The sequence below is a fragment of the Ursus americanus genome, chromosome 3 (assembly GCF_024610735.1).
Source record: "Ursus americanus isolate L20-20 chromosome 3, mUrsAme1.1.p, whole genome shotgun sequence".
Taxonomy (NCBI): domain Eukaryota; kingdom Metazoa; phylum Chordata; class Mammalia; order Carnivora; family Ursidae; genus Ursus; species Ursus americanus.
In genome coordinates this window covers 77,012,221-77,025,093 of record NC_142129.1, presented here as the reverse complement: position 1 = coordinate 77,025,093, position 12,873 = coordinate 77,012,221, and the positions used below count along the sequence as shown (strand labels likewise).

The following is a 12,873-nucleotide window of genomic DNA, read 5'->3' as shown; positions in this document are numbered from 1 at the left end:
CTAAGATAATAATGTGATGGTTCCAATGGACTCACTGACTATAGAATTTAGTGCTGTAACAAAGAAACCTATATTACAATTCTGTTAGTGTTAATTAAGGACAAAAAAACCCTCTCTGTTCTGTAATCTGTATGAGTTTATATTATTTCTGTGTGGATTCAACACAATAAATTGAGAAATCGAGAAATATTTGCTATAACATGCCTGAATTCCTAAATCACTGATTCAAAAAATAAATGTTCAATAGCACCTCAGTTACTTCTTGGAATACCTTTAACTGTGTTGATTCATGCTCACTATTAAGCACTTCCTCATTTAGTATATTTCCCTCCAGAATCAGCAGCAATTGCATGATTATGTTGATAAAGAATTTTCCGCTTTCGGGTATAAATACAGTAGTGTAGTAATCAGATTCTGCAAAGAGGGCATTTTTAATGGTTTGTTTTAAAATTCAGGTCATGTTTCTTAATTTGGCCTGAATTTTTCACTGGAGAGTACTTACATGATACATAATTGGAAACACTCTGGCCCAGCCTGGAAGCAGTTCAGTAACCAGTCACTTCCTCCAAATCTCCTTTAATACCATGTGGTTTCAAGAAGCATTTCCAGCAAAGCCACAGGAGTGGGTTTTCTCCATTTAAATTGTAATTTCAATCAATAGAGTGAAATAAAGTATACTTTATGTCTTACTGGAAGTAATAATTTTAAGCTAGTGAGAATGATTGAAATGGTAAAGCTTTACACTTGTTAATGGAGGTAAGGTTTGTTTCCACTTTGGATTTTGGCTCGGCAAAAACGGTTCCTACTTCACTTCAAGTACTTGAGGAATCAGCACAGTGATGGGTTTTCACCAGCTGCTCAAAAGAGTGTAGACTTCGACTTGTACGACAAGTTAAATGTCTGTTCTCCATGGTCCATGAGCACATACAATGAGCCTACGTTTTGCCAACTTAGTTGTGCGCACAGGACACACGATACAAAACCAACATCGTTATCATCATCATCATTTTTAGATACATGTGTTAAGTAAAAGCACAGAAGTCTGCATGGCGAGTTAGGGAGAATCTCGGCAGCATGAGTGCACAGAGGCCAGTGGTAAAACTTCTGGAACTCTAGTGGCACTTTTGTATTGGCATTTTTCTTCTAGGAGCCAGCAAAGATACTGAATGAGATGCTAAGTATTCTGGCAAGGCAGAGAAAAAGCTTAATCCAGTTAAGCTAGAGTGAGAAGTAAGGAGAAAGTTTGGCCTAGGGAGCTGAGAGGCTGACTCAAATATTACAATGTAATTATTTGATAACGTTCTTCCCCTTGGAAATTGCATGTGACACTAATTCTTCTGAAGAAGTGGAGGGATATGATGCTCTTTTTACTGGATGTGTCTGTGTTCACCAGTATCTTAAAAATACAATTTCAGTTGGGGTTACTTAGACAGCCAAAATATCAATGATAATATATACTTTATAATGCTAAGATGTACTCATCACAGACGTTTTCATTAAATAAAAAGCATACAACCAGATATAAGAAGGATTATTTCTTTACTGTACAAGTAATCAAGCATATTTTTGGGTGTAGAATTTCTTAATTGTTTAGTGGAAGTCTTCTAAAGCATCTGAAACACTGGACAAAATATTACTAAGAGAGCCTTTAAAAAAGAAGAATATTTTGTTAAATGCCTAAACTTACGGAACCAGGCCTTGGATAAGGGACTCTTCCTTCATAGAGTGACCAGTGGTATTCAGGTCCTTCCTTATGTGCATATGGTCCATTAAAGGCTTCCCGGATGCTAGACATGTGATAGACACATATTGCATGCCCTCTAAATATATTACTGGAAAAAAAATAGATAATTACTATTCTGGAACTGACTAGCTGAGCTAGTCACACCCTTCAGACTACAGAGAAAAGGATGAAGTCTTTTGGATAAAAAAGTTGCAATCTCTTAGATAAGGGATATTCTAGAAATATTAACTACTGCAATATTTTAAGTACTGGAACTCTAAAACTTACCATTGCTTTATCTTATTACAATAAACTGAAAATGACATTGTTAGACTAAGAAAAGTGACATCTGTCACCTCACTTTATTATCGCTAAATCTGACACCACGTTTTTATATTTTTATGAAGGAAAATATGGCCTGAATATTTGAAATGATTAATTCCCAAGTTGAATATTCATTTTAAGCTTTATCTCCTTGTATGTTGTTTCGTATTCACAGTAGACAGTGTTTGCCTAATCACTATGCTGTTAATACTGCTAATTCTGTTCAAATTTTACTTGATTTTTCAGTGTATATGATCAAATAACAAGTCTTATGAAACTTTGGGGCTTTGTTCCATTCTTTACCTTGGGGTCACAAAGGCATCAAGAAGCTTGCTGTATATCCCCTCCTCCCGTGACCTCCAGGCCACTGCAACTGTACCAGAGGGAAAAGAGGACTGGACTAAACTACATTAATTTGGGGGAAAATGACTTCAATTATATAAAACTCAGATTCTTTACCTCCAGAACTAGCAACAACTGAAATCTTTTTTTTTTTTTAATAAAAAGTTCTACTTCGAAGGATAAAGACAGCAGATGACTAACGATAGCAAGTTTCACTGGCAGCATTTGTGAGAAGATTCTGCGAAAGGACATTTTTAAGTGATTTGTTTTAAAAATATGGCCGTATTCCTTAATTTGGCATGATCTGAATGAATGCTAACATGTCCCCAGCTCCTGTGATAATCAAAATAATCAATGTTTGGGCAAGTGTTCCGCACAATGTGCAGGTCTTTCTAAATGTAGAAGTTCCTACACTTGGAGACACCTGTGGAACAGCGGTTATGTTACTGTCTTAGGACATCAATTCACACATTTTATAACACACCTTGAAGCAATTGGAAATGCCTACGATAGTGAGAAAACCAGAGATAGTCTCGCAACTGAAGTGGCAATAAACCTTTGATCACCATGCTACAAAAATCAACCTTTACGTCAGGTAACAGCTGGGAAGCCTTTTCCTCAGATTTAGGTATAAATTGAACAGTCAAAATTGAAATTATGGAAGAAAATAATGTGTTGTCTTTGAAATCTAGACAGATCCATTATGCTATCACTTCGGAAAGTAGCTTATAAACTGACCATACTAACCCACAGAGAACCTATTCTGGTTATCCTGTAGCTTTTATTATATAAAGCCATGGAATTAGAATGCGGTGTATAATTCTTCACTGGCATAAGAATAAAGATGAAGTTAAAAAAAAAAAGTCAGGGATTTTCCGTAGACTGTGACAACTACCAGTCTATATTCGCTACTTTACTTTGCATCAAGGAAGAACTGAGAGCAAAATTGTTTCCATGTTTCTCTGTTGAAGAAAAGGTCTCCCTATAATAGAACAATATTTATCGAAAGAACTTTATTATTTTTTTCAAAGTGAGCATAAGGAATCACCTGTTGAAAAAACAAACGAAAGCTTTGTGGAGAGACCCTGAGCAAACAAGGTAGACATGATTATGATATAGTTTACGACCAGTGCAATGCAAAAGAGGAAGGGAATTCGATCATTCTATCCCTGTCCAAAGAACTGAGGTATATTCTTCTTTTTTTTTTTTTTTAAGAATTATTTATTTGAGAGAGAGAGAGAGCAAGAGCAAGAGAGAGTAAGGGAAGGGGGATAGGGAGGGAAAGAATCTCAAGCAGACTCTGCGCTGAGAGCAGAGCCCAACACGGGGCTCCATCTCAAGACCCTAAGATCATGACTTGAGCCAAAATCAAGAGTTGGATACTTAGCCAACTGAGCCACCCAAGCAGCCCTAAGGTATATTCTTTATTTCTCATTCCAGTCATCTCACCCCCACTCTCCCCTATTTGGAAAGACACACTCAGGAAATTACATGTGTAAACTTTCAACCAAAACTGATTCTCATGATATTTTTTCATTCATGTATTGACACACGTGAAATAACATTTCATATTTTTCCAACACTCTCATGTTAAAGAGAAAAATAATAGATTATATGCCCTAAGCTTGAACACTTATTTAAATTTAAAACATGGAAGGCAAATCATAAATATATGTTTGCTACGAATCTACATGGGATCAGGACAACCTGGGTAAAGGAGTGAGCAAAGTACTCTGTGATTAAGATATCAACGAATATTTCTTACAGATAGCAATGACAAGTACCAGAGAACTGATATAAAGCAGTTTTGGAAGAGAAAGTCATTTGAAGCAAGACAGGTGGGTAAATAAAACCATAGTGATGGAACCCTAATGAGTTAGAGACAGATTCTGTCAAGGTATAATCTCATAGGAAAAACTTCCAAAGCGGAGTGGCTAACAGTTGATAGAGAGCGTTGAAAACCTTACTCGGAAAACTATATAACAATTAAAAGAATTATGCTAGCCTCCATAGCATGGAACTAATATCTTATAAACTATGATAAGAAATTCATTCTGTTGTAGGTCAGAGAGGAAGGAGATTAGGATATTGAGCACAGAAGGATGCTGGGGCGCTTCAAACAGAAACAAAGATCTGAATTGAGGCCATGGTTTTAAAAATAAAAGAACAACTGCAAATATAAGAGAATGAAGAGAAATTGGTAACATAAAATAATAGACAATGACAATGGGTCAACAGTATTTCCTACTTACATACACAGTAAAGGAGTAAGGCATATTTTGTTTCATGTTTTCATAGATCATATAAATTTCTCACCTGGTAGTGTTAAAGAGTCCAAATATCACTGGGTTCTTATGATCTCTGGTGTGCAGCAAGAAAATATCCTCTGTAAAATTAAAGACCATTACATGAGTACTTTTAGTCCTCTCTGCGTGTAAAGAAAATCTATTGACATAAAATAGCTTAGAACCCATTACAGATTGAAGACTTCAATTCCTTTCCGTACACAGTCGTACGCCCATGACCAAATCACAACAGAGTGAAACACTTGGCTGTTCAGGATGACCTTGAGCTGGGCCTCAAGGAAGGAACGAGGTACCGACTGTCAGCTATTCAGAGGGATCTCCTGTTCCTGCAACTCCCCTGACCCCACCGTGTGGATCTGGCCACAATGAAAAGAACAGAAACTTGCTCATTGCAAGAAGCAAGTTCCCATACGTGCTAGAGATAGTGAGGGGTAGAGAGGACTACACATCAAAGAGTAAAATTCAATTCTCTCAAGAAGATTTACCTAATTCATCAAAATAGGTGTCTATTCCATTCGTGCCTGGTACTGAGCAGACCAGTCTGGCTTTTAGGAAAGTGCTCCACTTATTCACCAGTATCCTCTGGCCACCTACATCATTCTGTGACGAACAAAAGCAGGTGAGTGAGTACCTAAAGAGCTTCTAACAACAACAAATTGTATATTATTAGATGTGCAGATGAGAACGGTTGTAATTTTTTAAATTTAATCTGGAAAATGTAGCCTAATCCTCAAATAATACCATACGTGCAATCCCCCCAAAATTCCTTGAGCTTTGCACATTCTGCCTTGTTAGTACACTTCCACTCTGGGCCATTAAATATGCTTTCCAGGTACTAAAGAATGTTAATAGAGTGGTCTATCCTATATAAAGTAGTGGCTTTGATAACACAGTGAACTTTAATATTATTTTAATGATAAATAATCTGCTTATCTTGGAAATACAGAAAGGATCCATTCTTTCTTTTTCTAAAAGAAAAAAAAGCTTGAAATACATACACACACATACACAGTACATACATATTTGCATACATATACACACACAAATGTACTACATGCACATATATATGTATATATAAATTTCCTCTTAAGTTTATTCTTAAATATCAAAGTAACTTTACATTTGCAATATTATTAGCTTTCTCTCAATACATATTGCTACTTCAGTTGGTTTTGAACATTCGCTAACAGCCTATTTGAATACCCAACCAACCACAGATGTTTTTTTCTACAGAATCAACCGAGTGAATTGTTGAAGCATAACATAAATTACTTAGAATGTGGACTAAAGAAACTAAAAAGACTTTGGTTAAATTAATTTTTAAAAATGGGGGGGCGCCTGGGTGGCTCAGTCGTTAAGCGTCTGCCTTCGGCTCAGGGCGTGATCCCAGAGTCCTGGGATCGAGCCCCGCGTCAGGCTCCTCCGCTGGGAGCCTGCTTCTTCCTCTCCCACTCCCCCTGCTTGTGTTCCCTCTCTCGCTGGCTGGCTCTCTCTGTCAAATAAATAATAAAATCTTAAAAAAAAATAAAATAAAAAGGAAGCTCAAACTTCTGTGTGGGAAAAAGTGCAGCCTAACTACAGACCAGCTCTTCTTAGCGTGGTTTTGAGTGTGAGGAAGATCACACACAAGGCACAGCTCTTTTAAGATAAAACTTTCAGGAGATGGGAAGTCTAAAGATTACATAGCAAATACTGGTTTTAGGCAGCTTACAGAATCCTAGAATATCTTTTTTTTTTTTTAACTAGAAAATATCTTGAAGTAGAAAGCCTACTATGCAATCACCAAGGCCTGACGGTAAATCTGAGATAAGCACGCAGAAGGAGAGAAAAAGGCAGTCCTCACCACACAGAGTCGTCCCACCCTGGCGTAAATGGCGTGCGCACCGCTCTCTGCTTCCAGGGCCTTCTCGGTAAAAAAGAAATACACTTTGTTGTCATCTCGGTCTTCATTGTCAGGAATCATATACGAACCTACAAATTTTGGTTCTACAGATATAAAAAAATTAGAAGAAAAGTAAAATAGTTATCACAAGAAAATGCTAGGTTATTCTAATAAATTACATATCACATGAATGGTTCAGTTTCAATAAAGTCTTTTCCTCTATATTTTGTATGAACAGTAAAATCATGTAGATACCCTCATTTTCTTTGCAAACCAACAGTTTTGTTTAGAACTAGGAGAGGACATTTTAATTGGAAAATAAGAGTCAAGAAAGGAAAAACCAATTTCAAACAACATACCTTTAAATGCATTCAAAAGAACAGATTAGGGGCACAATAGTGATCATCTCCACAAATTTCCTCCCGTATATATAAAAAGTCAACAGAAATACATGTACAATATTTGAGCAGAGAAGTTTATCATTTTTAAAATTCATACATTATCTACCAGTGCAGCTCATGGAAGACCATTTTAATTTTAAGGTAGAAAATTTAAGTCTTTGTGTTTGTAGTCTAAGGGATCTCAGTGAACAACCCTTGACTAATATACTACATCAAATATTTTAATGATAACATGCTGCCAATAATGATTATGCACTCTAAATCTTAATAAAAAGGCTGAAAAAAATTTAAAAATTCATTATTAAATGGCATTTTAATCCCTGGACAGGCAAGTGTGCCAAAACATAAACACCATCCCTTACAAAGAATTCTGTCAATGAATGGCTAGTGATTTTCCTAGAATTTTGTCTCTAAATACAATGTGTGTGATCCCATTAAAATGAGCAAAGCAATCAATTCATCCAAAATTATACCAACTGGCAAGAGAAAACAAAACAACTTATTGGATAAAAGAAGGTTTTTTTGCTCTTCATATATTTGGTTTGTTTTCTTCATTTAAATCCTGATTTCTAAGTAATGCTATGATGGCAATTTGGTTTTAAAATAGAGCCAGTCCATTTTGATATAAAATGATACATGCACATGATAGATAATATGTTAATATTACTAAATATTACTAAAATTCTGAAATTTGTAAAAACTGTAAAAGACATCTGTATTGTTATTATTATCAAAATGGCAAATTTCCCATGAGTTCCAGGCTTGTTTTCAATTCTGATATACATACTTTTTTCTCCTGAACCCTACCTTTTAACAAGCGCTCGTCATCATGCTCGGTGCGAATATGAGCCAGTCGCCCCATGCTCCGGAAGACTGCAGCGTCTCTACCCCAGTAGTCACTATAGAGTCCAGCAAACAATTCACTACCTACATGGAAACATCAGTTAAAAAGAAGTCAGTATTTGTTTCTGGATCGGACAACAATCTGCAAGCCACAATTACATCAAACATATCCAGGTGTACTGTATAGATGACCTTATGAATACCATTGTAAGAGCATGGATTGCACTGTCAGATTGCTAGGGCTGGAATATCAACTGCCCCTTACTAGCTGTGTGAACTTGGGCTAGTTGCTTAACCTCTCTAGGCCTCAGTTTCCCCATTTCCAAACAGGAATACCACTCAAAAATATTGTAAAGAGTCAAACACTTCAAATAATAGCTGGCATATACTAAGACCTATATGAATATATTTTTTTAAGATGTATTTATTTGAGAGAGAGAGAAAGAGAGAGAATGCACAAGTGGGGGCAGAGGGAAAGATTCTTAAGCAGGCTTCCCCCTGAGTGCAGAGCCCACGCAGGGCTTGATCTAATGACCCTAAGATCATGACTGATCTGAAATCAAGAGTATGACTCTTAACAGACTGAGCCACCCAGGCACTCCAGACCTATATGAATATTTGACAAGTAATCTAGTTCATTTTATTTTACTAAACTTCTTTTAACCTTCATATCATCAGGGTATTATTATTAATTTTTATATTATTATTATTGGTATGATATGCAAGACCGCTAACTCAAATCCCTCTTGGAACAAGAGGTTGCTACCATGAACATGATTTTACTGTAGGAACCACAAAGTCTGACAAAGTTGTAAATAATCCAATTAGTTGTCATTTATTTGTAAGTGTGTGGCTCAGATGGGAACGATATAAAGAATTCATTATCTTATCAGTCAGTTAAGAGAAGGAATGGAGTTAGTTGTAACATGCACTAGAGGACCCAGACTTAAAATCAGACCAAGGAATCACAAGTGTATGTAGGGTTTCAAGAAATGACAATGTGTCCTCAGAGATAACCAGAAAGACACTAAAATAGCTTATGAGAAGAGGAAAAAAATAACAAATAGAAAAACAAAATAAAGGTAAAGGGAACTGCAGAAAGACTAACACCTCTGAAGCATAGGAACTTGCAGTTCTCTTTTGTCAAAGGGACAACAAAGGATAAGCAGTGTGCCCGTGAGTGGTGCCAGAGGGATTGTCCTGGGCATACGCAGTTCGAGCGGCCTGTCCCTGGCAAAATCTCTAAAAGAACCAAATGATAGTAGCAGATCAATAGAAGCAGCACCCTTGATTTAGGGTGGTAAAATTCTCATGATGACCATCATGTAACTCTGGACAGGTTTCAAAATATAGAGTTGATGATTATACTGAACTCAAGGTATTAAGATGTTTTCTGTTAAATATGAATATGTACACACAGTATTTGAAATGCTTTAAAGTTTAAGAGGATTCAAATTAATTATATCTCTAATTCTCTAATACATTTAACTGAATAATTTTAGAATTAAAATTATTGAAATTATAGGTGTAAAAATTTGACCAACTGTATAAACAGAATTTGAGAACTTGATCTCATGATTATACATTTTATTCTTTAATGATTTATTTATTTATCTTAGAGAGACAGAGAGAGAGAGAGAGAGCGCGGGGTGTGGGGGGGAAACAGAGGGAGAGGGAGAGAATCTCCAACAGACTCCCACTGAGCAGGGAGCCCCACCCTGGGCTTGATCCCACAACCCTGAGATCACAACCTGAGCCAAAATCAAGAGCCAGACGCTCAACCGAATGAGCTACCCAGGCGAACCTCATGTTTATAAATTTTATTACATTTTAAAAATGATTTCAATATTTAAAAAGGTTTTTTTGAAGGTAAGGCCTTTAAAACTTTGAAAAAACTTGAATAGACTAAACATGCTTGTATGGGTTAAAATTTGAGAAAGTAATCAAATGAACTGTAAAAGGACACTTTATAAAGTAGTTTATTTTCAACTCGAGTTAACTGACTTACTCTTTAGAAAGTGAAGATAATTGCTTTTGTTAAAGCAGATTTAAAAACAGAAAAATGAGATATAAATTGAATTTGAAGGCTTAGCAAAAATAAGCTTTTAGAAATGTTGTAATAATAAACTAATTTACATTTATACAAAGGAAAGTAAATGTAAATAACTCTTTTGGTTCACAAAATCCACTAAGGATACCTTAAGAAAATACAGGAAATAGATAAATAAAATCTAGGTTTCCCACTGAGGAATTCGCTTTTAAACTATACATATATGTAATATAAGAGAAACAGGAGAGAGAGGGGTAAATATGTCAGAGTATTAACAATTGATGAATCTAGGTAAATGGTATAAAGGTGCAAATTTTACTCCTCTTTCAATTTTTCTTTGTATTTGAAAAATTTCCAGGTAACAAGTTTAAAAACAAAAAAGAGCTGTATTTGTTGAATTCATCCTGTACACTCGAATGTATGCTAAGTGAGAGGTGTGATAAGGAAAGTAACAGAAAATGAAAAACAAAGATGCTCTGGACTTAAAATATAATTTGATACGGAAAAGTTGTATCAGAACTCTTATTTAAGCATGTTCTTCGGTAACATAAGGGGAAAAAAGCAATGCAATTTATATCCAAGACAGTTAATGTTATATTCATCAGAAAGTTATATTTGTATGTGGAGAAGACGTATTTTGAGATAAAATGCATTCAGTGGTTAGGGATATGATCCGTTCATGGGAGGCATTCTGCACTACTTGCACATGGATAAAAGAGAGTCATGTTAAATTCATTAAAAGGCCTTGGGGAACATCAACTTTATGGCATGAAAGAATGAGGTGACCCATAAAAGGGTTCATTGACTACTGAACAACCAAAGCGAGGATTCTTCTGAAGTGTTTTTGTTGTTAATTATTAAACTTGATTATATTCCCATATAAAACATAAAGTCCATTTTGGAAAATTATTCTAAACAAAACTTATTTTTCTAATATGAACTTGGCTGAATGCTTAATGCACAATGGGTACAAAAAATAGATTTCTTAAAAATCATGACAGTTTTCTATTAAGATTTTAATACTTGATTTGACTTAATTTCTTAAAGCATTTCTAGAACTCTGATATTTGAAAACACTACTATTATGGGAACATAATCTTCATATTAGTTCACAACAATTTTATTGCACTTATCCCAATCTGAAACACCGTATCAAAATTCTACTCCTTTTAATCAATTTCACAAACTTAAACAAGTACCCCTTAGAGACACTAGATGGCAGCCCTATGATACCGAATAATACCACATTCAAGGCAAGTTATCTGCATAAAGGAAAAGATGATGTATTACCAATTTCACCCCATTTCCCTTTTTGTATTCAGATAAAAGAAAACAGTTTGTGAACAATTCAAATAACACAATATGAACTGTGTGACTTAAACTTCAAAGAAACCAGACAGGTGCTAAAAACTCAATGCTGTGTAAACTGAACCAAATGTGTTTCTGTTGGAAATGTTAGATTTTCCTCAGAAGGGAAAGATTCTCCTTTCATAGCTTGTTATCAGTGTAAAGAACAAAATAAATTCATACTAAAAGATAACAGTTCTGCTTGGTAAAACATTTTCCTAAGGGAAAAAAACTTTAATGAAAAACCATGAAGCAGAATAAGTCTTTAGACACAAATATTACCTAATAGTAATTAAATGAGCCAACTTCAGCATCATTACAATTGATACTATTTACAGCAAATACATAAAGTACATATGTAAATATTTCAACGGAAAACTTTAAAATTATAACCATTTGATATCATTAGGGTAAATTTGTGAATCAACACCTTGGTATTTTACAGAGTGCAAAAAAATCTGGATAAATCATATTTTCATGGATTGAAAAAAAGGTTTCATATAAATAAAAAAATACATTTTAGAGTTCCAATGATAAGAGCAGAAATATCCAAGTTTTCAGTTTTGTGTGTCTATAAAGACATGATATTTAATAAATGTATTAGCTTAGCCATAAATTTAACTGGTGTCTGATCTATTTCAATATTCTGAATATAAATAACCAACTTGATTTTTATGCCATTTATTACATTTCATTTGTTATAGCACTGCATTCTGATGGTAACTGATGTTATGTTAATTTTAGATGGTCAAGTGCGCTTATAATTAAAAAAATGGAGCATCCACAGGGTGTTCTGACAGGTGAATGTAACTTACTATTGTCATGCTCAACATAGGCTCTCTGTACAGACACAAGAACGGGGGGAGAGTTCTGCATCGGAAATCTGTCATACTAAGCCTCCAGCTTGAAATCTGTTGTTCGATATATCTCATGGTCTTCATTACTTGTAAAATCACAGAGACCTACACGTAATTTCTTGAGCCCTCCAAGCTTTTATGTTCTCTCTGCCTGGAAACGTTTTGCCTGAATTCTGCATCTCCTTTCCTGCGTCACCTTCCATGTACCTGGCTATTGACCACTTCCTCTCTGAAGTCTTCCTTGACTAAACTTTTGTTACTGTAATGATTCCTAGTTAACCATAGCCCCCCTGCCTATTTCTATCATATTGCTCACCCTACTATATTAACCAACTGCTTATATGTTTGACATTATGCCTCACTAGAACAGGCCTCTTGATGTGTCTTATATACTCTGTTCCCCAATATCTTGCACAGTGTCTGGAACACAGAAAATGCTCAATAAGCGTTTGTCGAATTCATGAAGAGCACAATGAATTAATTTCTCAATGTAGGTTTTTATATTTAATAAGCTATGAAATGCAATAAAAACTCAGGACAAGATTCTGATTTTTCAAAAATGCTTCAGGAAAAAATACTAAAAGAAAGAAAAAACTATCAGGCATTTATATGAATAACAGAGATCCCTGAATTTTTGTTCCTTAAAAAGCCTATATTTAATAATTTTAATTCAGGAACACAAGGACTCTTTTCTTCCAGTATTTGTCCCTAATGGTTTCAGCCCCCAAAGACTGTGTCTACACTAAACTGCTTATATGGAAGAAAGTTAAGAATCATTTGACTCTTGGCAATATAAAA

At 35.2% G+C, this 12,873-nt stretch overlaps 1 protein-coding gene across 1 annotated transcript in view; it reads right to left on the bottom strand.

Annotated features, from left to right (window-relative positions):
• Window positions 1-12,873, bottom strand: part of SEMA3E (semaphorin 3E) — a 242,223-nt gene that overhangs the window by 34,705 nt on the left and 194,645 nt on the right. The window contains exons 6-10 of the mRNA XM_045793367.2: window positions 7,786-7,905; window positions 6,539-6,681; window positions 5,181-5,295; window positions 4,706-4,775; window positions 1,688-1,832 (exon numbers count right to left, since the gene is read on the bottom strand). Of these exons, the coding sequence (XP_045649323.1) occupies window positions 1,688-1,832; window positions 4,706-4,775; window positions 5,181-5,295; window positions 6,539-6,681; window positions 7,786-7,905 (593 nt within the window). The remainder of the gene's footprint in view (window positions 1-1,687; window positions 1,833-4,705; window positions 4,776-5,180; window positions 5,296-6,538; window positions 6,682-7,785; window positions 7,906-12,873) is intronic.